At 44.6% G+C, this 23,705-nt stretch overlaps 1 protein-coding gene, 1 long non-coding RNA gene and 1 pseudogene across 2 annotated transcripts in view; 1 reads left to right on the top strand and 2 right to left on the bottom strand.

The window, feature by feature from the left end:
• The window catches only part of LOC137219569 (sodium/potassium-transporting ATPase subunit alpha-4-like), a 34,238-nt gene extending 11,865 nt beyond the window's left edge, over positions 1 to 22,373 (bottom strand). The window contains 13 exon segments of the mRNA XM_067728345.1: positions 3,076 to 3,248; positions 3,612 to 3,801; positions 7,598 to 7,732; positions 7,923 to 8,032; positions 8,269 to 8,467; positions 10,197 to 10,465; positions 13,551 to 13,668; positions 13,894 to 14,028; positions 15,885 to 15,998; positions 16,594 to 16,797; positions 17,735 to 17,794; positions 18,043 to 18,218; positions 20,306 to 22,373. Of these exon segments, the coding sequence (XP_067584446.1) occupies positions 3,076 to 3,248; positions 3,612 to 3,801; positions 7,598 to 7,732; positions 7,923 to 8,032; positions 8,269 to 8,467; positions 10,197 to 10,465; positions 13,551 to 13,668; positions 13,894 to 14,028; positions 15,885 to 15,998; positions 16,594 to 16,797; positions 17,735 to 17,794; positions 18,043 to 18,218; positions 20,306 to 20,423 (2,001 nt within the window). The 5' untranslated portion in view covers positions 20,424 to 22,373.
• The window catches only part of LOC137219571 (uncharacterized), a 58,128-nt gene that overhangs the window by 27,840 nt on the left and 6,583 nt on the right, over positions 1 to 23,705 (top strand). Inside the window, exons 3-4 of the long non-coding RNA XR_010941169.1 lie at positions 4,991 to 5,123; positions 11,541 to 11,776. This is a non-coding gene — a long non-coding RNA (uncharacterized lncRNA). The remainder of the gene's footprint in view (positions 1 to 4,990; positions 5,124 to 11,540; positions 11,777 to 23,705) is intronic.
• LOC137220298 (U6 spliceosomal RNA) lies at positions 6,627 to 6,726 on the bottom strand (annotated as a pseudogene).

The following is a 23,705-nucleotide window of genomic DNA, read 5'->3' as shown; positions in this document are numbered from 1 at the left end:
CTTCCAGAGCGTGGAAATAAGCCTTGAAGGAGTTTTCCCATGAGCCCTCCTCATTCCACACTGGCACAGCGGGCTTGCTGGAAGGAGTGCTAACTAATCTGGGATTACCAGAGACTTAGGAAAGGTGTGCTGTGAGCAGTTATGCACACCACAGTGCCCTGGCTTGGGTGTGGGGCACTGGGGCCTCACCAAGTTCGGCCTGGGGGGGGGGCACGAGGTAACTGGTGAGGATCTGGGAGGGAGTTGCACAGAAGATTAGAAGATTCCAGAGGTGGTTCAGATTGAGCCCTCAGTGATGCCCTTCCAGGCTTACAGTGCCCTGAACGTTTCCTATTGGTTCATCAATAATGACCTGTAGGACATGTGTGGTAGCTAGCCCAGCTTGACCACTCAGATGGGCCGATCTGCAGTAGTTTCTGGAAGTATCACCTCCATGCCAGGCCGGAGAAATAAAAACAAAGTCAGTCACCCCAAGAGTGAGTTCCTAGGACACAATTTCACAGAACATTGAGATGCATACATACAATAGAAGCGCAGTTCTACAAAGAATGGCTCCCTTTGAAGTAAAGAGCATCTAGTGGTTTCTGGAATTTGTCAAATACTAAAGGAATTTCATTTCCAACTTCTCGGTGCTGACTGTACCTCTGGTGTTCCCACGCAGTCTTGCCAGCTGCCTTCTTGTGCCCTTGGACTCTCTTCCCCCAGATCAGACCCATCTGAGGGAAACGGTCCAGTGTTGGTGACCATTCTGTAGGCCCTCACGGCTCAGCTGCAGTTCTTAGAGGGGGCTGTGTTCATAGCAGGGGCCAAGTGTCTTCGTACTACCAAGGGCCTCAGGTGGTGGCAAATAGGATGGCATCATTTTATTTTAGATTTTTTGTTCTTTATTTTTATTTTTTGGCCATGCCAGGCAGCATGTGGGCTGTTAGTTCCCCAAACAGGGATCAAACCTGCACCCCTTGCACTGGAAGGGCAGTCTTAACCCCTGGACTGCCAGGGAAGTCCCTTATTTTAGTTTTTTAAAATTAAGCTTATTCCAAAGGTCTGAACACGTGGCTCTGAAAAATACCAGTCCCACAGTCAATTGTAAAAACTTTGCTGCCATGCAGCCGTTAACCAGCCTCTTTCAGCAGCCTCATCATATCCATTAGCTTGGCATCAACACCATTTTGGAGTTGACCTTGGAAGGGTCTCCCCTATGGGACAACCCCCTGTATAACCATTACATTTTGTCTTCCTTGAAGGATGGCCTCATGTGTATGTCTTACATTTTCTTAGAGGGAAAAAGGGTGTGATTCAAAATTCCTCACCAAGTCTGCCAAATTTCTGGCAGCTTCAGGTCCAGAAGAAGTAAGAAATTAAAATGTAAACCTGTGCCCAGAACAAGGGCTGGCCCAGAAAGCACCAGGCCTCCTGCTTCAGGCGTCAGCTCCAGGCCAGCCGGAATCCTATTCAGACTGTTACCTATCACAGCTCGCTCTGCCTCAGGCCGTGACCGTGACCTGCCCTGGCAGGCCACCTGGCTCAAATCACCTCTTTGTCTCCTGGTTGGGCCTCCCCCCCACAGTAGGCACAACTGTAACTCTCCTTCTGGCTAAAGAGATCCGTAAATTCCCAGGTGAGGTAAATTTTAGACCGTGTTATTATGTGCACAGCAATAACACAAAGCACAATAACAACCACAATGTTATTCCTCATGCTGGCAGCCCACCTCGAAGCTGAGAAAATGCAAATGAACCCCTTCTCCATTTATCTCCCACAGTACGTATGACGTGGTAGCTCATAGAACCACGGAGGAGTGTTAAGATATGTGGCTGTCCTATGCAGACGCGTTATAATCATGCTGTCTCCTCAGAGAACTGTACCACCCCAAACATCTTGTAGTAATTAGGGAATTCACTCAGAATAATTTCCTATATCCATTCCTTGGTTCCCACTGTAGTGACCAGTCATTGTACTCAGTGCAGCCCAGGCTGCCCCGAGACAAACTGCCAACAGTCAAAGGTCAAGATGAAGCCATCTCTAACAGATAGCAACCAGTTCTCCTTAAATACTTCTAGCCCCACTCCCTCCAACCTGCGCTCCCAGATACTCCCAGAATATCAAGTATGAGCAGGGAAGGTGACAATACCTAATCTATGAAGATGTATAGGAGTCTTAGAATTTGAAATGTGGTATACAGAGCATCTCAGGATTAGAGGAATTTTACTGCTGCTATCCCGTGAAGTCCATAGAGGAATTCCCATCTCTGGGTTTGTTCTGCAGCTGCATTTTACTCTCAGACCACTTCAAGTGGTCCAAACCAGAAGTTTTGGTTTCTAGCTTTTACTCCTGGACGTACACCTGTTAGGGCAGCCGCTCACCCTGAGTCAGATCCGTTGAGGGCCCCCAGCTCTCAGTCTCTCATTCTCACTAGTGTCTGCTCCAGGCCCCCAGCCCTCTTGGCCTCACCCTTTTTACAACCCATCCAGCAGTACATTTATATTACACCTTCTACCACTTTGTTACTCCTAGTGTGGCCTGCAGACCAGCAGCAATGGCATCAGCTGGGAGCGTGTTACAAATGCAGAATCTTGGGGTGTGCTAGTCCTACTGAATTAGGATTTGCATTCCGACAAAACCCCCAGGCGATTCACATGCACATTAGTTTGAGAAGCGCTGTCCTAGGGTGTTGCTTCTCAAATTTGTCTGCACATCAGAATCTCTAGGAAAGTTTTTAAAAATACAGATGCCTGGGTCCCACCCTGAACGTTGCTAATGGAATGGGTCTGGAGTATGGCCAAGGCATCCGATTTTTAAAGCTCCCCTGGTGATCCCATTTTATTTTTTAATTTTATTGAAGTATAGTTGATCTATGATGTTGTGTTCGTCCCCTGGTGATTCTAATGTTCGATGCAAGGCAGGATTCTAACGACAGAGGACACTTATTATTAAGTTCTCTCTTAAGACCGCAACTCATAAGCTCAGGAGGCAGAAATCAGTTCAGTTAAACCAAGAACCTACTCTGTCCGAGGTTTTCTACTGTTGATCCAGTTTATGATAAGTGAGGGGCATCTGGGAGGCTCCAGTGTTTACCTTAATCCCAGCACTCCGACACTTGCCCACGGCATCAGGCACTGCAGCTCGGGGAGGGTCAATCATGGAGGTGAGCCCCACAGAACAAAGGTTATCCATGGGAAAATTGATTTCATCGGTGTTAAACTTGAATCCCTTGGAGTAAGTGTTCGGCAGACTCAAGAAGCAGAACCCTAGAGAGAGACAGAAGAAAGGACCAGTAGTCATTCCACTGTCTATGTCTCTATCCTGCTCGCCCCAACCTCCTAGATTTTTCAACCCACAACTAATGACTGTTTTTTTTTTTTTTTTTGCGGTATGCGGGCCTCTCACTCTTGTGGCCTCTCCCGTTGCGGAGCACAGGCTCCGGACGCGCAGGCTCAGTGGCCATGGCTCACGGGCCCAGCCGCTCCGCGGCATGTGGGATCTTCCCAGAGCGGGGCATGAACCCGTGTCCCCTGCATCGGCAGGCGAACTCTCAACCACTGCGCCACCAGGGAAGCCCTAATGACTGTTTTGATGCCACTCTTCAAAGGCTTCTCCCACAGCCTCCTCACCTAGCACGCGTTCCCCCAGACCGCCCAGTTCCAAGTAGGCATTCTGGAAGGCTTGCTTCATTTCATCATCCATTGGGTACTGCTGCCCTTTCAGAAGGTAAGTAGAGCAAAACTCCAAGATCCTCTCAGGCGCCCCCTTCATGATCGGTACGTGGGTCTGGGAGCCGTCCTCCCGAAGGTGGACGGACACCTAGGGAGAGGAGAGGAACAGGAGGAGAGAGCGAGGTTTGGGGCAAAAAAGCAAGGGTAAGGTTTTTGAGGGTAAAGCCGACAGGCAAGCTGTGTCACACCTCCATTTCCTTTGTCCCCTAAACCAGCGCAGCCCCCCTCCCTCTAGCCAAATCCGACCTTTCGTTGAGCCCACCCCTCCTCCCTTGCAGGAACCCCCAGCCTGGTATTATCTGCACAGGAATCTGTTATCTTCTCAGCCAGACTGGACGTGAAGGGCAGCCCAGGCACTCTCCCCTCCCTGCTTCCTCTCTGCCTGGGTGGCTAGAAGCAGAAGTCATGGGGCCACAGAGACAGCAGAGTAGGCAGGAAAGAAAACTTAGGGTCAAACACCTGTGCTCTAGGGCCAGCAGGAATGCTTTCTTAGCTGTATGACCTCAGGTCAGTCCACTTAACCTCTCCAAACCTTGGCTCCTTTGATAAAATGTAAAAGGTTCTGCGTTGCCCACCTCATTGGGTTTTTATAAAAGAAAGATAATATTTGTAAAGAATATATTGAAAAACACTGACAGTTCTTTACCGTGGTTGTTTGAGCCTGAAGGACGGGATTAGGACGAATAGTAATAACAACATTTATTGAGCACTTACTATGTGCCAGCCACTGTTCCAAGTGCTTTACATGAGTTGTCATTTAATCCTCTCAGCTACTACCCTGTAGTAGTACTATCAATTTCTTTATTTTATAGATGACAAAACTAAGGTTAAGCTGTGTCCAGAATCACACAGCTAGAAAGTAGGGGCTGTCAAGGAAAGAACCCAAATTGACTCACTTTAGAACATGCTCTCTTAACCAACCTATGCTCTAAGTTCTTCGTTAACTCTGTCATCACACATTTAGTGGTGAAGTCTACTTAAAACTTATGATTGTTGCTTTGTTTTTATTAATACTGTCTTTTATTTTTTCCCAAAAGAATAAAGTTACCTATTCACTTTGAGTTACCAAACTCTCTAGGCATTCTGACTTGTTTAGTTTGACACTGAATCGTGGTTGCTTCTTATGTTTTTATGTTCATTTTGGGGACTGATGAATAAACTGTTTTCCAAGTGTTGCCAGTAGAATTTGTATAATCACATCTTTCATAATTTTGTTTATATGTTGAATGTACTGTTATTTTGTGTTCATGAATTTTTTTCTTTTTACCAATAAACAGAACACGTCTCAAAACCAAAAAGAAGAAAGAAAAGAATATATCGAAAACTGTGAAGCACAATGCAAAAACTGGTTAGCCATTCTAGCCCCATGTCTCCTGGAAACATGGCACGGCCCCTGAGAGGGGCTCGACGGTACGAGTTGGGGGTCGCTGTGACTCAGCTGGGGAGGGGAGAGCGTAGTCAGGAAGGGAACCTGAGGAGACAACTTGAGGACAGAGAAATAAGATCAGTCTCATTTTTCATTTTCCTGTGATCTGGGAAAAGGAACTGTCTCTGGGTTTCCTCTTATGATCGACAGGAAATTCCTGCTACGTAGCCTGTTGGGTAACAAAATCAGCACACTGAGAGGAATTGAGCTTGTGGTACCGAGGGGACCAGACTGTACTGGCCCAAGGAGAAGCTGGGTGGGAAACCTGGGTGTAAGATGTGGTTAAAACGGCTTCTTTGGAAACTTTCTCAAAACTGTTATATTCAAAATATACTTAAGCAGTTAAGAGGGGAAATCTAAACTCATGTACGGAGAAAGCTGTAAAAAAATTTTTTTTAATTTTCTGAGCACTTAAAACCTATTTGTTGACTATCGGAGATTATCAGAGATGGCAGCAAGACCTGCTTAAGCTAGTAATTTGAGCACAGAAGCATCACATCTTGATAGAAAATTACAGGTGAAACAGATGGGAGAAATCTTGAAATATCAGAACAGAGAAACTTCTTCCTTTCATTTTGATCTCAGAGACGGAAAGAGACCAGGCCTTGCAAATGACCGCCAGGCTAAGATGTCCCTTGCGGGCCAGAGCCTCTGACTGTCCCAAGAACAAGCTGATTAAGGCAGGTTGTTCTTGGGTATGGAGCAAAAGGAGCCAGAGGGGTTTCCTTGGACCCCCCCAAGCAAGCCCCACCAGAGCTGGGTAGCTTGCAGGCTGGCCGAGCACACTTGGTGCAGAGAAGGATTTTGCTGTTTGAATTTGATATTCGGTAGCTCAGAAAAGGCACTAACGTTGTCATTTGGGGGAAAGGTTGCTATTTTGTTGCATGTCCCCTCAAATGTCATGGGTATGTTTTACTTTTATTTTGAATCTTGTGGAAGGAGAGGTACCTAATTCTCTCCAGTCGAAGGCTTTAATCGGGCCCTGCCAAGCACAAAATTCCTGTCTGGTTAGTGAGGTCACTAAACGTCAGGAAAAAGTGGAAATGAGTTTGCAGTTTGGGCTTAGGGGACCTATCTTATTACACGGATGAAAAGTCAGATGAGACAAAAAACTATGAATCTGTTTCTTTAACTTTTACTCGTTCAGCATTCAGGGTGAAAATATAGGTAATTTGGTTTAAAAAGATCTATATAGGTTTTGTTATGGCTTTTTTTTTTTTTTTCGGTACGCGGGCCTCTCACTGCTGCGGCCTCTCCCGTTGCGGAGCACAGGCTCAGCGGCCATGGCTCACGGGCCCAGCCACTCCACGGCATGTGGGATCTTCCCAGACCAGGGCACGAATCCACGTTCCCTGCATCGGCAGGCGGACTCTCAACCACTGCGCCACCAGGGAAGCCCTGTTATGGCTTGTTTTTTAGTTACAAAAATTGTTTTTTCTTGTGACAAAAGCTTTTAAGATCTATTCTCTTAAGCAACTTTCAAATATAAAAGTATGGAACGCCTCTTGAATTTGCCTGTCATGAGGGGCAATGCTGATCTTCTCTCTATTGTTCTAGTCTCAGTGTACATGCTGCTGAAGTGAGCACTATTATGTGTTTTTTAAGACACAAAAGCAAAACTGACTTTTGGGAGTTGAATTTCTTCTCTGTTACCCACACCTGATGTCTGACCTTTACGGTAGTACATAAATTTGGAGAATTCCACTCCCCTAAGTAAATCACGATTGCCCCATATGAGTCAAAGCTTAGCTGCTAGAGCCCCCATCATGGTGATGCCACCGTTCCCTCCTTTCCACACTTTCCTCAAAGCGTGCCAGGATTCTCACGTGGGAGGGAAGTACTGGGTTTCTTGTCCCTCACATGCATTTTACTGTTAGGGCCACCACTGTCCCTCCCTCAGCATTTCTCCTTCCCTTCAGTCCTCCTTCCCTTGTCAGTCCTCCCTGGATCATGGACAAAACAGCCCTGGGAAAACAGCTTCGCAAACACTCTGAAAAGCCCTGACCGCCTACCTGATGGCAGCTGCTAGAACTGCAGGCATGGAATGAAAAGAAATATTTGATGACTAGTGAGATAAGATGCCTCAGGGAAGTGACTGGCAAATCCAACATATTCTGCAGCAGCAAATTTCACAGTTGCCACAGAGATGCCTTTAACGTGACTTTCTCCAGCCAGCCTTTGCTGCCTATGGACATTTCAGCACTTTATGACCTGCTCTCTGCACGAGTGGCGTAGCCTCAAGTCTGCTTATGACTGAATGCCTCTTCCTTTATCATCTATGCCTGCCTGTACCTGTTTGCCACTTTCCCTTAAGGTGACCCTTCCTCCTACCTGGGGTGCTGAGTATCGACCGTATCTGTTCTACAGCTCAGTCATAAAGGCAAAGGCAGATGACAAGCTTCCCCAGATGACAAGCCCATCCCCCACTGCTATCTTCCTACCTTTGTCGGTTCTGTACCTGGTACTTGTTGGTAGAATTAAAGGGAATTTCTGCCACCTTGGGGCTTTTCTCTCTCATCTCCTTCACAGAGCTGTAAGACTGCTCGATGAACTTGAGGAGGGCTGACTCAGAAGCATCCCTTGCTGTTGCCCGCTGCCGGGATGGGGTGGGTATAATGAGCCCGAGAGGCAAGGCACCTGGGCTTGCCAGTGGTGTCAAGGAGAGGAACAGAATGGGGAGGGGTGCTGGGGGCATCACCGAGGGCCAGAAAAGAGATATTGAGGGGAGAGGGCAGGTTATACCCTGGACACTGAGGTACCCTTTACTCCCTTGGGCCTGACACCTTAGCTATGGGAAGGTACTCCGGATTAGCCTTAAAATCAGCCCGGTTGCAGAGGCCAGCGATTCGGGCCAGGATAAACCAGGTATCAGAGCCCTTGGCAAATGAATTCCCTAGGGAGAGAGAACAGAACTGTCAGCAGGGATAGGAGAGCTTAAAGCAGGAGTTTATTCACACCCCTTCTGCGCCCAGATGCTTCTCAGAGACAACATTTCATCTCCTCCACACCTCCCTGCTCTCCTCTCACTTTGCAGCTACCTTCTTGCTGTCTGGACTCACCACGCCCTGTCAGCTACTCATCACATTCCCCACATCCTTCCACTCTCTGACCGCCAACGCCACTAGTCACCAGTCTGTTCTTCGCTGGTGTCAGCCTCATAGATGGTCCTGTCGAACCACAGGTGGGCGACGGTCATGCGGTTCTGGGTGAGGGTGCCCGTCTTGTCGGAACAGATGGTGGAGGTGGAGCCCAGTGTCTCCACCGCCTCCAGGTTCTTCACCAGGCAGTTCTTCCGAGCCATGCACTTGGCTGTCAGGGTCAGACACACCTAAGGCCGTGAACAGGGGAGAGGGGAAACGGAGAGGAGAGCTCGGCTGCTCACAGCGCTCTGTGTTTTTGGAAATCTGATCGTTTTCACTGCTCCTTTAATTTTTTATATTTATTTCCCTTTGTTACCACCTAGTCTTTAGAAACCCCATCTGTGGCTATGGGAAAGGAAATTAGGAAAGTGATTTCGGTTTGTACTTTATGGCAGAGTTTCAAAAGAAGAGTGCTTTCTTTTACCAGGGTATCATAGAGAATGATCTGTTCCTCCTGGAATATTCCTCTCCCCCTCGATCCTTTCATCTTTTCTATTCTGCGGCCTCTACTCCATTCAAGTTCAAGCTACACTTCTTTCTCAAGTCCAGTGTTTCCAGGGACCACGGTGAGAGCTAACCTTTGATTGTGGCATAAGATGCTGTGTGTGGAGGAGGGTTGTACCAGTAGTTTAAAAAAGGAGTGGGGAGGAGAGAATGATGAAACTGAGAAGGACTGTTGCAGCGCTGAGAATGACTTGAGAAGTCACTTAAACCAAAAGGTTTGTGTTGACCATAAATCCAGTGAAAGTCAGGTGTGGGGCAAGGTTATTTTAAAAACGAATGAATTCTTAGGCTGCGGTTATGTACAGAATTCTAATCACGGAGTTATTATTTATTTACACAATATCATGAGTACTGATGTTTTTGTGCTAGTCTAACCACACCCTGGGTATTATTCTCATTTCCATTTTAAGAAGGGTATTGATAAAGGAGAGCATACCCCAAACAGGTGATCAGCAAGACAAGGGGTCTGAAGATGTGTCACAGGAAAAAGGGCTAAGGGAAAAGGGATTATACGACCTCTCCCCTGGAGAGTTTGTGGGGACATAATGGCTATTGTCAAAGATCTAAAGGGTTGGGCTTCCCTGGTGGCGCAGTGGTTGAGAGTCCGCCTGCCGATGCAGGGGACACGGGTTCGTGCCCCGGTCCGGGAAGATCCCACGTGCCGCGGAGCCGCTGGGCCCGTGAGCCATGACCGCTGAGCCTGCGCGTCCGGAGCCTGTGCTCCGCAACGGGAGAGGCCGCAACAGTGAGAGGCCCGCGTACCGCAAAAAAAAAAAAAAAAAAAAAAAAGATCCAAAGGGTAGGTTTGTAGAAGAGAGAGACTTGACTTATTTTGTATTTCTTCAGATGGGAAAACTGGGACCAAACAGGGAACCGTATGTCTGCTCAATATAATGAAATCTAACTAGAGCAATCCAACAATGAAATGAGGTCAGATAAAAAGGGGTGGGCTTCCCATGACTAGAAATCATCATCATCTCCTACAGATTTTATGCAGGGTATTTGGCATTGGTTGAAAGGTTGAATTTATACGGGCTTTGAAGTCCTTTCCAGTAAGATTCTATAAGCCTAAATTAATCTTCTTCTATGAACTGATGAATAAATTGAGGCCCGGAGTGCAGTGAGTTGGCCAGATTCACCAGCCAGTACACCCAGGACTGGAACTCACTCCCGGTGATTGATAATCTATGCTTTCTGCATCGTAACTCACTTCTTTTCTCATTAAGGAGAGAAGGCACTGGAAAACAGGGGTGAAGGAAGTCAGTGGAATTTGGGAGCTCAATGATTTGACATCTGTATACGCATGAGAGTACTCTGCACTGGAGAGGTTCAGCCACGAAAGAGATACTAGTGATTTCATTTCCTTAGGGTTGTTTGTCTGCCCTGGGGCCACATTCCACCTTAGCTACTCACAGTGTTGGTGGCCAGCAGCCCCTCAGGCACGTTGGCCACAATGATGCCAATAAGAAAAATAACAGCCTCCAGCCAGATGTAGCCCAAGATAAGTGAGAGCCCAAAGAAAGTGACACCGAGGAAGACGGCCACTGCTGTGATCAGATGGATGAAGCGTTAGATCTCCATAGCCATGGGGGTCTGGCCCACTGCCAGGTCAGAGGTCAGCGAGGCAATTCGGCCCATCACTGTGGAGTCTCCTGTGGCAATCACGATGCCCCGGGCTGTCCCTGTGGATGAAGGGGGAAGTCTGAATTGGAAAGGCTGTTGGGTTTGGTTCCTACAAAGAGAAAACTGTCAACAGTCAAAAACAAGGTGGAAACTCAAGGTCCTCTGAGAGGTTATAATGTTCTACTGTCTTTACAGTTCGCTTATGCAAGTGAAGGTCTCCTCATCTGAAGAATCTCTGAAGAGGTTTCACAGTTCTCCAGAGATACCCAATTTTATTGCCTAATGGGCTTCACTGTCAAGAAGGTCTTGTACTTAGTCTAAATCTCTTCCATTGCCTGTATGTTTCTTATTTTGTTCTCAGCAGCTGAAGAGCTTCTCCAGCCCCAGGAATAGTGGTTACCCTTCTGCTAGAATCCTGTGTTCCAATATCTCCCCATCCTCTAACCCAGGGCTACTCAATTTGCCGCCCCCATCCCCAGGAGACATTTGTCAAGGTCTGGAGGCACATTTGGTTGTCACGACTGAGGTTGCTACTGGCACCTAGTGGGCAGAGAGCAGGGATACTGCCAGGCATCGTGCAACTCACAGGACAGCCCTCCTCTCCCGCTACCACGAAGAACAGCGCGGCACAATTGTCAGCAGTGTCGAGGTTGAGAAACTCTGCTCTGACCGAGCCTCTTCCCTGTTTTGCTGGCTGGAGCCAGTCTGCCCCCTGCTGGGTGGCATAGGCCATAACATGGCCCCTGAATCAGACGGGGAACTTGACATACCCAGGATGTAGCTTGAAATGAGGGGCCCCATAAGGTTCTTTGCTCAAAATAATTCTTCCTGCTTTACCATGATGGCTGAAATTCCTGCCATTAAAGTTACAGTCAGAATCACCCAGAAAAGCAACATATTATAGAAATAGCACTTATTTTCGAATCAGAAGGACTCAGGGCTAGAAGTTCAACTTCCAATGTACTAGCTGTTCACCCTGGAGTAAGTTACTTAAACTCTCTGAGACTCAGGTTCCCTCATCTTTAAAATGGGGTAAAAGCATCTACAAAGCTGTGAGAATTAAATGTTTTTAAAAGAGCCTAGAACAGGGTTGGGCACATGGCACTCAAATATTTGTTTTTTTTCTCCATTTAGATGAATTTAAGGTCTCCAGAAGGATGGCTAGAGAATCACACATACGCCTTGCAGGGTAGCTCTAATCTTGCAGCTCCCACGAACACCATAGCATGGAGCGGCCAGTCCATTTTCAAGGTCACCTTCAGCATTATGAGTCTGAGAGCAGGTTCTGCTCCGACCGACAGCAGACGCGTGAGGTCACTGCTATGTGAAGAGTGGTTCTGGAACGCCTCACAGTATGAGGCACTCTGCAGGTGAGCAGGAAGATACTAAAATAATTGAGAGGTGCTGAGAGGGTTTATTTTGGCAGGGGGTAGGGGTGGTTAGGGTGTGGTGTCACTTATAGCCATTTTGTGCCGTGGTTTAATCTAGTTCTTCATTTTTCTTCCTTCTGCTATGGTTTTCCCCATGCTTGGAGAGACAGGATTTAATAACTAATCCCAATGTGTCTAGAGAGGGGGAAGGTTGATGTCAACCTTGGGGAAGGTTAAGAAGGCCAAGCCTCCCATATTCCAGGCTAGACTGACTTCTTCCTACGCCTTCTATACAATGCCAGAGAAATAGCTTACCATCTCCCCCCTACCCCCCATGAAGATGCATGAGAACCCAAAGAGAGATGTTTGTACCAGCAGCCCTGTCAAGGGCCACAGTGATGAAAGCAGAGAGGCAAGGGCCTAGGATAAAGGTTAAAGTGATGCTACCTGTTTGCAGATTGCACAGGGATTCCTCAGTTTAACAGTCAAGAGCTCCTTCAACCTAACTCCACCCTCTTGGTCACATCTTGGGTCCCTCTAGCCTCCTATTAAAAGCCTTCTCTATTCTAGTCAGATCCCTGTTTCTTAGATGGAATTCCATCATCCACTTTGCCTGTTATTTGAAGCATATAATTTGTTGATGAAAAGCCTACTTTGGAAGGACAAATCTGAGCAAATTTCTTCCTAAAATTTAATAATAGGAATCTCATGTTTTTGGAGGAAGCTTGCTAACTTGCATCTTTCTGTTCAATCAAGTTAAAAATTTTTTTTAATATATATTTTATTTTCTAGTTGGATTCTTCTTCAGTCTTAATGGTACTCTACTCCTTTAAGCTATTTCCAAATTAAATAATTTCATTACCAGAGGGGTCATTAGCAAGCCTTATTCCAGGGGAGGTTCTGTGGAAAGAGCATGGGCTTTGGAGACAGACCTTCATTAGAATCCTTGATCCTCCTCTTTTTTGTTGAGTTGTGCTCTCGGGTGCTGCATTTAATTTCTTTGAACCTTGGGCTTTCATGTGTAAAATAGGAATAATATCTGTTGTATAGTCTTGTTAGAATCAGATTTCTGTGGCACTTGACACGTGCTAGGCATTCAATCAAAGAATAGCTATTTCTTAGACACCCAAACATTTATTCTTAAGCATAAATGATGGTTTTCACGTGTGTTCCAGAGAGTTTTGCAGGCCTTCTTAAGCAGAAAGGATGAAGGAGAGGTTGACATAATGATATTGAGCCCATTGGTACCACTTTGGCCAGAGCTGTCTCCCAGTTCAAGGATGCCCTAGATGCTAAGAACAAAGCCAAAGGTGTGAGTGGCACCTCTGGTAACTCAGATTTCCAATATCAGTACCCTCTCTTGGGATAGTGAGAAGTTAGGGCTTACTTCAGGAGAAGAGTGACTTAGCAGAGCTGAATAATTTTCCTCCCTTCTGTGCTATTTTCAGCTCATAGAGCATAGTCCATTCACTAGATAGAGTAAAAATAGCTACAATTACAGGGCACTTAGAGTGTGTTAGGTCTTGTGCTAGGCATTTTATTGTGTATTATCTCCTTTAACCCACATAAAAATCTATGGAGTAGTGACTTTTAGTATCATCAGTGCACAGATGTGGAAATGATGGCTTTGACCTTTCATCAAAGTTTGTATAGCTCATGAGGGATGAAGAACGTGCTGTTACCTTCCCTACTGCCCTTAGAAGATAGAGAGGTCTGGAAATCTTTGTTTCAATCTTTGCTTTTGAATGTAGGCTACTTATGATGCGATATTCACCTTCCACACAGTTGGTGGAGAAGAAGCAGATATTTTGGGTCTCCAGAGGATTCTCATTGGTGAAATCAGAGGAGCAGGATTGGGGCTCTGACTCTCCTGTCAAGGATGAGTTGTCCACCTGGGATGGGAGAGAGGACAGGTCATGGAAAAAAAGCACCAACATCATCATTATTGACATGCAGAGAGAAGCATAAACTTACACACCACTGTAACCTCAGATCTGCACTTGTGACTTCTCAAGGTTCTGAACAATAAGATCATATTTTTTTGAACTGAGTCCAGGTCACTGCAGTGCTCTAAGACCATACTTGGCCCCCTTCCATAGCGTTTCACATCCCCTCACCTTACATCCTTGTGAAGAGATAAGCCGGATGTCAGCAGGGATCCGGTCTCCCCGCTTCACTTCTACCAGGTCTCCTACCACCACGTCTTGTACAGGGATCTGAATCTTCTCTCCGCCTCGGATTACCAGAGCTTGCTGTGGGAAGATAGTGTAGGGTCATTTCCAAAGCTTTTTGCTCCCCTCATCCAGTTCCTGCTCTCTTTCCCTCTGATTCCCTTTTCTTACACTGTCACTCACCACATCATTCTCGAAGGTCTCTTGGGTAGATTGCAAATTCTTACCATTGCTGTCTGCAGGGCCCTTTGATGCTCCTCTCACTAAACTGTGAGGTCTATCTTCCCATTCCTACACTTAGGCTTGGCTGTATGGCTTGCTTTGGCCCATAGGACATTAGCAAATGTAGTGCAAGCAGGCACAGAGAAAGTGCTTGCACACTGGGGCTTGCCCTCTGCCACCATATCGAATGTGCTCAAGCTACCCTCCTGGAGGGAGAAAGATGATAAGGAGAGAGGCCCCAGCTGTCCATGACATCTCAGCTGAGGCCCCAGACACCTGAATGAAGTCTTGCAAGGCCACCCAGCACCAGCCAAGGTCAGCCCAGATCAGAAGAGCAGCCCAGCCACAGAATTGTGAGAAATACTATGTTCATTGTTTTGAGCCACTATGTTTCGGGGTGGCTTGTTTAGCAGCAAACACTGATAGTCTCCAAACTCCTACTTCATTCTACCGAAACGTTTCCCACTGAACTCTTACCCGAGGAAGGAATTAAGTTATGTTGACACCAAAGGGAGAAGCAGCTCCTGGGCTATAATGCTAGAACATCATCGTGTCATGGGGAAACTTTGGGGCCTATTCCTTTCCAAGTTTTCAAGCCCTGTGCCTAGGAACCCCCTTCTACTGTCATATTATTTCCAGGCTCTTTAGAAAAGTTTTATTTGAAAATATAAACTTGCAAAGGAGTTGCAAGAATAAACATTGTACCAAGAACACCCATATAACCTGTACCCAGATCCATCTGTGAGCACTTTACCCCATTTGCTTTGTCATTTGTTCCCTGTCTCTGTATATGTGTGTATGTAAATACTTTTTTTCTGAACTATTTGAGGGCAAGTTACATACATCATGACCTTTTATTGTACATACTTCAATGTGCATTTCCCAAGAATTAGGATATTAAATAACCATGATACAGTTATCAAATTCAGGAAATTTCACATTGCCACAATACTTTCACCTGCTGTCTGCATTCCAGTTTTGTCAATGGACCCAATATACCCTTTACAGCATTATTTTCTGCTCCAGCACAGGATTTGGTCTAGGGTCAGATATTACATTTAGCTGTCGCGTCTCTTTAGCCTCCTTTAATCCGGATCACTTCCATCGCTGTTCTTTGTCTTTAAGGCCATCGCCATTTGAAGAATCCACCCTCCCTTTGCCCCAACCGCCATTTTTGGAATAGAACCCTAAAAGATTTGGGGTTTCAGATTATGCTCATTGGATTCAGATCATGCCTTCCAGACCAGACCACTTCATGGATGTTATTGTGTTTTTCTCAGGGTACTTTTTTTAAAGTCTTTTTTTTTTTTTTGTGGTACGCGGGCCTCTCACTGTTGTGGCCTCTCCCGTTGTGGAGCACAGGCTCCAGACACGCAGGCTCAGCGGCCATGGCTCACGGGCCCAGCCGCTCCGCGGCATGTGGGATCCTCCCGGACCGGGGCACGAACCCGTGTCCCCTGCATCGGCAGGTGGACTCTCAACCACTGCGCCACCAGGGAAGCCCAAATTTTTTTAAAGTCTTTTTTTTTTTTTTGTGGTATTTTCTCAGGGTACTTTTAAGGCCTGATAGAATAAAACCTAAGTGAATGTCACCCTCATTACCAGCCTAACTCAGTTCACTCACGGTAGGATATAATTCTTCAGGGGACATACAAATCATGCATTTGGCTGCATTCTACGCATCCTCTCACTATATCCTTCCACATGAATCCTACCTGAGGTACCATGCTCTTAAAAGACTCCATGATCTTGGAGCTCTTGGCCTCCTGATAATAGGAGAAGCAGCCAGCGATGATGACCACGACTGTTAGTACAATGCCGAGGTACAGCTGGGGGTTGGGAAACAAAGGGCTCATCAGTAGGTCCTTTTCTTCCTCTTCATCCTCAGAAAGTCAGCTTGCAAGGGTAACAGCCATTTTTCCAGGTGGAAGAAACCATGGGACTCGGTGGGAGAGCACAGGGGCTGAGAAGTGTCTGAGACAGGCCTGGTTCTCCGGGCTTCCTTGTGAAGGAACCTGGAGCTACAGTGAGGGGCCAGCAAAATCCCAGGCCCGAGAAAGCCTATATCTTCCTCTCCAGGAAGGCTATTCATGGGGTAGAGTGAGGCTATTGAGGGAGATGGAGAGGAAGGATAGGAAGAGATTAAAATTCTATGAAAGAGAATGGACAGCAAAGTGCTTTGATGACCAGTTGGGAAGATAATCAAAGGACAGCAGGTTTCTGGGGGGAACGTTGTATCTCAGGGAGCTGAATCAGGAGCTATCTAGATAAGAGGGAAACCAGGAAGGACCAAAGCTTCCTTAGAAAATCCTGGGAGTATAGGGATTTGGGCCAGAGGACTTCAGGAGGGCTAGGCTGCTGAGCAGAAGAGTATCGAGGGCTAAGCAGACACTGGGCTTGGCAGTAGTAGTTGAACAGACTCACATTATCTTTGGTAGGGTCCTCATGGAAATATAACTGGATGCCGTAGGCCATGAAGCAGAGACTGGCACCAGTCCACAGTAGGAGGGAAAAACCGCCAAACAGTTGTTTTCAGAATTTAACCCATTCTGGAGCAGTAGGGGGTGGGCTAAGTGTATTGGGTCCATCTCGAGCCAGGGTTTCCTGTGCCTCTTCAGGGCTATGGCCCTGTGTGGAAAAGAAATAGGAATGGATGGAGAACCACGAAACCGGACCAGTCTCCCATGCTCCTCCTTGGTTACCAGATGGCCATCCCAAACCCCTCCAATGAAGAAATTCTAGAGTTAGGGGAACTTACATTTTGAGGGCTTTTATTTAAGTTTATTTGTGGTCGTTGTATTAGTGGTTAGAGTAGCAGCAGCAGCAGTAATAGTGATAATAGCAATAATAAATGATTTTGTTGTTGAACCAGCAGTTCTCAAAGTGTGGTCTGGGGACCCATGGGGTCCTGAGACCCTTTCAGGCGGGGTCCACAAGGTCAAACAATTTTCAGAATAATACTAAATTGTTTGTCTTTTTCCCTCTCATTCTCTTAAGTATACTGTAGAATTTTCCCAAGGCTACAGGGCACATGATAGCACAATAGCGTTAATGCTGAAAATATATGAGAATCTAGCTGTCTTCTAATAAAAAGCTAGACATGAAAGAGATTTGCAAAAATGTAAAATGCCACTAATATTTTTTTGTTTTGAAAAACAGAGTTATTTGTCATACAAATATTATCTGTACTAATATATAATTGTTGTTTATAAATGAGTTAGGAAATACTTTTTAATTTTCTCAATTTTAATTTCTAATATGATAAATCTAAGTAGACGTAATCCACATAAGCAAAAGCTCTTTGGGGTCCTTGATGGGTCCCGAGGACAAAGGTTTGAGAGGTGCTGCCCTAACCCATCCTCATTCTCTCATCGAATCCTGAACTCTCTTTGCGTAGTTACCATTTCATCTTTTTCTGAGTGTGTGTCCTTGGCTGGGCGCAGGTTAAGGGTAAGAACATTGACCTTGAACTTAGGGGCTAGATTTCTAGCCCTGCTTTTGTCCTGGCAGCCTCAAGGTCGGGAATGGAGACCCTCTGCCTCCCTCAGGGAGTTCCTTCACTCACCTTGGTTAGGTCCACAGAATATTTGGTGCTCAGCTCGTCCAAGGTTAATTTGTGATCATCCTGAGGGGACAGTAGAGTCATTGAGGGACAGGGGGTGACGCATCATTTCTAGGGGAAACATTTCAGGGAAGAGAGGTGGCACTGGTTGAGGGACAGGGAGTGATGCATCATTTCTAGGGGAAACATTTTGGGGAAGGGAGGTGGCACTGGCCTGTGTGATCAGTTTTCAAGGTGAGACGTTAGAAGCCTGAGGGTTGAGAGGGGTTTTTGGAGGGCAATTTGTCAGCACCCATTTCGGGTGTTCTTACCATGACCACTTCCTTCTTCAGGTCCTCCATCTCTCTCTTTTTTGTCCTCTTCATCTTTCTTTTACTCATTTTAGGACCCTTAGGTCTTGGGCTTGGATTCTGCTCATGAGGTGTCATGGTCCCTTTTCTCCCTCCAAGCCCCGTGGCTTTCCCTGGATATGGCCGCACCAGATCAACTGGTGGGAAGAAAGCAAAGAGAGTGAGGGGTGTGAGGAAATCAGGAGGAAGGAGGGGGAGAGGGGTGAGAGGAAGAATGGCTGAGCCGGGGGAGGACTGAAGGAGAGAGAGAGGGAGGGTGGTCAGGCGGCAGCGGTGAAGCCCTAGATGGAGGAGGACGAGGCATCAGGAAGGAGGGCACAGGAGGGATGAGAGGAGCCTGGGGCCTGAGGTACAGGAAGGAGAGGGGTGAAGAGAGGGAGTCGAGGAAATGAAGTGTGGAGAGTACTATGTGCCTAAGTGATGAAGATGCTGCAGGGCCCTGAGCAGGTGGGAAGTGCAGTGGGCTTCAGGGCACGCTGGGAGCTCCCCCCAGCACCGAGGCAACAACCAGGCCTGTTGTCACAAAGACCTCAGGAAAGTTCTAACTGAGAATCCACAAGTCTCAGTCTCTGGGTTTGAGAATGATTGGAGAAGTTTCTGCCACAGAGAGAACTGCAGTCTGATGGCAAGGCTAGAACAAAGTCCCAGTCTGGTCCTGCTAACCTCCGAGACTCAGAGGTACCCTAGATAGCTGACTCAAAAAATAAAGCAGGCAGTCTGTGTGTGTGTGTGTGTGTGTGTGTGTGTGTGTGTGTGTTTGCTGAGGTGCCCTGCCCACAGACATTGACTTTGAGCTTTTGGTTGTAGGAGATCAGATAGCAGAATAGGTCAGATCTTGGACTTTTGAATCTGTCCTGGGTTTGGGTCCTGACTCCGCTGCTTACTGGCTGTGTGGCTTTGGGCAAGTTACCTAACCTCTCTGTGCCTCTCTTTCTTCATTGGTAAAGGGGGCTACCATCTGCATTGTAGGGTGGCAAAAGTAAGGATTAAAGCAGGGTGCTCCATGTAAAACACGACATGTGACTTATATAGTATGTGCTCAATATATAGCTTGAATTAAATATTATAAGTCTTACCTGCAGCTTAATGTGCAGCTCTTCTCAGTGAGACTAAAAATACGCTTTTCACGTAATAACCCTGAATTTCCTCACTTTAGTACGACATATTTCTCTCTTCCATTCACCTTCTTTGACATCTCAGTAAGTGGTTTGACTGTATTAACTTTATATGTTTTAAGTGTAAATTATACTCTCCCTCCTTCTGAAAAAAGATCTGAAGCAGCTGTATATTTCTATAATGTACACATTTTTTTTTCAGTTATGCATGTCAACATACATTTTCCCTTTCTATTTTTGGGTATTTATTTAATTGCATTTTGGCTTGGCATTCTTTTAAAAAATATGACTGGATCAGAAAACATCCATCTTGGTGCTGATGTAACCCTCCTTCAGTATTCAGAAATAGAAATTTTCCCTTCCCAGCTGGGACAAATAATAGTCTGTTTCTTTAATAGATTGGATAAGATTTTTCTTCTCTATTAAAAGTGTACCAAATAAAAACAGAAAGTCCCACTTTCTCTCCCCCCAGACTCAGATTCCCCACGACTGATGTTACTGCTGTTGGCAGTGTGCTGGGTATCCTTCCAGGTTTTTTTCTACATTTATACCAATAGTATCTATAAGGAGGTAGAGTCTTACCTTTTATAGCATCATTCAGCTCCCCTTTCATTTATGTAAAGATTTGCTTTTTAATGGCCACAAGGCATGCCATATTCTGTATTGACGGTGGTCTATTCAATTATTCTCACTACGGATGGATTTACAGGATATTTTCCTTTTTTTTTTTTTTAACCACTGAAAGCACTGCTGCAGTGGCATCCTTATATATAGTACTTTCGGCGCTTGAGCTTCAATTTATGTAGAATCGATTCCTGTTGCTGAATCATAAGATACTCTTATTTAAAACCTTAAAATGTTCTACCAGATTGCTCTTCAAAAGAGCTCTTCTTATCCATATCCCAGCAACAAGATGCAAAAATGTCCACTCTCCACACCTTTGATTATATTGGATGACCTTGACCGTTTTCATTTTTCCTATTATAATTGGTGAAATTTGGTATCTTACAGTTTTAATTTGCATTTCTTTATTGTCTATGTAGCATCTTTTTCTTATATTTATTGGCTTTCTGGACTTCATTTTCCTTTTTCTGAATTGTTGTTCTTACCATTTGCCCAATTTTCCATTGTTTTCTTTTCCTTATTGATGTGTTTGAAGGGGTTCCAATGCCTTTTCATATACATTACAAATATTTTCTCCCAGCCTTTGTATTTAATGTAGATCATAAAATCCCTAAGAGCAAGGTTAGAATTAAAGTTAAAATTGTTAAGTTAATCTATGCATCATCTATGTGACAACAGCATTTAGCCCAGCCTTGAACATAGGAGATCCCTCAAGGCAACTTTATTGACATAAAATCAAGTGAAATTAGTTTTGGAAACCCCGTTCTGTTCCACAGTTCTTAGCTCAAAAGTCTACCTCTTCAGAGAGGCCTTCTCTAATTGCTAAATCCAAAATAGCCACTCTCACACGCAGCCCTCAATCCATCACTTGTGGGCTTCACTGCACTTTTTGCCCTCTGAAATTATCCTGCCCATTTATCTGTTGACTTCTTGTCTGTTTCTCCATGACAGTGGGGACCTTTTCAGGCTTATTCACGGCTTTACACCCAGCCCTTAGAATAGCACAGAGTGGTTCATCCACAAATAGTTCCTAAAAATAAGTTGAACGATGAATTTTCAGGTTTTATCTTAATGTTATAAGGTTTGATACCCATCATTTTGGTCCGCTATGTTTTAAAACCTATTAGGGTAAATATGCTAGCATCACAGTTATCTACTCATTTGCTTCATAATCACTTATTAAAAACTCTGATATTCTTGCCTGATCACACTTGCTGCAGAATGTCGCAACCAACATGTCATGTTTTATAAAAATACAATGAGGCTTTTAATTGATACTGGATTGGCTCTTTATAGCAACTTATTTTTATCTTTACTACATTCTGTCTTCCCAAACAGCAGTTAAGTTTAGCACTCCACGTTTGTTTGTTTTTTGCAGTACGCGGGCCTTTCACTGTTGTGGCCTCTCCTGTTGCAGGGCACAGGCTCCGGATGTGCAGGCTCAGTGGCCATGGCTCACGGGCCCAGCTGCTCTGCGGCATGTGGGATCTTCCCAGACCGGGGCACACTTCCCGAACCCATGTCCCCTGCATCGGCAGGCGGACTCTCAACCACTGTGCCACCAGGGAAGCCCTCCATATATATATATTTTTTAGTACTCTCATTGTACTTTTTTTTTTCTAATATTTTAATTTTATTTATTTATTTAGCTGCTCTGGGTCTTAGTTGCAGCATTCGGGATCTTTAGTTGTGGCACGTGGGATCTTCGTTGCCTCGTGTGGGATCTACCTTGCAGCACATGGGATCTTTAATTGTGGCCTGCGGGATCTAGTTTCCTGACCAGGGATCGAACCCGGGCCCCCTGCATGGGGACTGCAGAGTCTTAACCACTGGACAACCAGGGAAGTCCCTCATTGTGCTTTTAATCTTCTTTAATAAGTACCATATGTCACACACACTAAATCTTGAGTATATTTTGTTCTGGTTCTGTTGTAAAGAAAAGCTCTTTGTACTGTATTTTCTAATATTTAGGGATAAATTTGATTTTTTAAAAATCAATATCTTGTACCCTGTAACTTTGAACTCATTACTTCTAGGACATTTTTTTGTTGTTGCTGCTGTTGCTTTGTTTTTGTTGACTTCCATGGATTTTTTTAGGTATTTAATCATGTCCTGTACCAAAAAAATATGTTTTTATTTCTTCCAGTTTGTCTCTTTATTTAGACCATATAAATACAAACTTCTTATCCAAGATTTCAAATGTTGCTGCTATGGCTTTTGTTATAGTTGTTATTATTGTTTTCTAGACTTATGCATCCCTTCCTTGCTTCTCTGAACATGGTTACAATTTCCTATATGCTTTTTCCTCCAACATTTTAATCAGAAATAAATGTTAAATTTTACTGCTAACCTTCTAACAACTTTTGAAATGATTATTTAATCATTTTTCTAGTGAATATTCGTGGTTAGTTTTCTGTATAATATACCATCCTTGAATTTCACTATTTGGTAATAAAGTTATATATATATATATATATATATATATATATGTTAACAAATGTATATATAAGCAAATATATATATTTGTTTTTATTTTATTTTATTTTATTTTATTTTATTAAATTCTATCAAAACTGTATTTGTCTCATTAAATAGGCTGGGCCATACAAAATTTTCTTCTACATTGTAGTACAGTTGAAATAATATAAGAATGTTCTTTGAGGTATTTGGAAAAAATTCTCCACTGAATTCACTGGAGCTGAGGATGTCTTTGAAAGACTCATTTTATTTTAAATATCTTCCTTGAATATTGATCTAATCATTTTTTCTATTTCATCCTGCATTCTTAGCATTATGAATATTTAGCTTGTCGCCTGTCTCTGATGAATCATCATATTTCCTATTCTGTAGGTAAAAAGGAAATGGCATGGAAAGCATGTCTGCCTGGGTCAGAGGTGGGCCTTAACCTCTAACATTATATCCCATAGTAAGATTCTCTCACCTTTTCAGTAAGATCCTCTAAGATGGTTGACTCTTAATCCCCTACTGCATCCTTAAGGTCATGCCCTCTCCCTTTGGTTCTAATCACTTGGGTCTGCCCACCCCCTCTGGTCAAATGTTCATTGCCCACAGATTCCTGGTTCTCCTTGCAGCCTCCCCAGTTCACTAAACCATTGTGCTAGTCAGGCTCACTCCGTGCCCACAGGTTTACTGTTCCCACAGTTGCCGCTAAGTATGGCCTGGTGGTGAAGAGGGCTGCCCTGTAGCCAGACTGGTCTTGGGTTTGAAACCTGATTATGATGCTTACCACCTTTGAAGCTGAATGCATACTTTTGCCTTTCCAAGCCCTAGTTTTCTCATCTGTAAATTAAAGATAACAATAGTCTCCCTCTTACTGGATGAAGAGGATTCTTTCAGTCATCCAACCAACATTTATTAATTGCCCAATACATGTCAGGCATCGTTTTAGGTGGTAAATAAAGGTGGTGAAGAGAAAAAAATCCCTGTGTAAGTGGAACTTATTCTGGAGAAGGAGTCAGGCAAATAAAGTATAAGCAAAATACTATATGTATATATTTGTATACATATGAATTATATATATATTAAATTAAAATATTAAAATTATATTCAATAAATATAAAATATAATAAAAATTTAATAAAATACATTAACATTTAAAAATATATATTTTAATATATTATCTATATCTACTCATCTATCTAAATTTGAGCAAGTTAGTGTTTATGACTAGAAACAAAGAGAATGGTGAAAGAGATGCCAGAAGTGCTATTTTATTTGGTGAGGTCTGTGAGGGCCTTGCTGAGGAGGTAATGTTTAAGGAGTGATCTGTGTAAAGCGAGGAAGCCAGGCATGTGAGTCACTAGGGAAACTAGGTCCCTCCTGATAGAGGGACCATCAAGAATAAAGGTCCTGAGGTGGGATTAA

This window comes from Pseudorca crassidens, chromosome 2 (assembly GCF_039906515.1).
Source record: "Pseudorca crassidens isolate mPseCra1 chromosome 2, mPseCra1.hap1, whole genome shotgun sequence".
In the NCBI taxonomy this organism is placed as follows: domain Eukaryota; kingdom Metazoa; phylum Chordata; class Mammalia; order Artiodactyla; family Delphinidae; genus Pseudorca; species Pseudorca crassidens.
The sequence above is the reverse complement of the archived record's forward strand: the minus strand, read 5'-3'. Positions and strand labels throughout refer to the sequence as shown.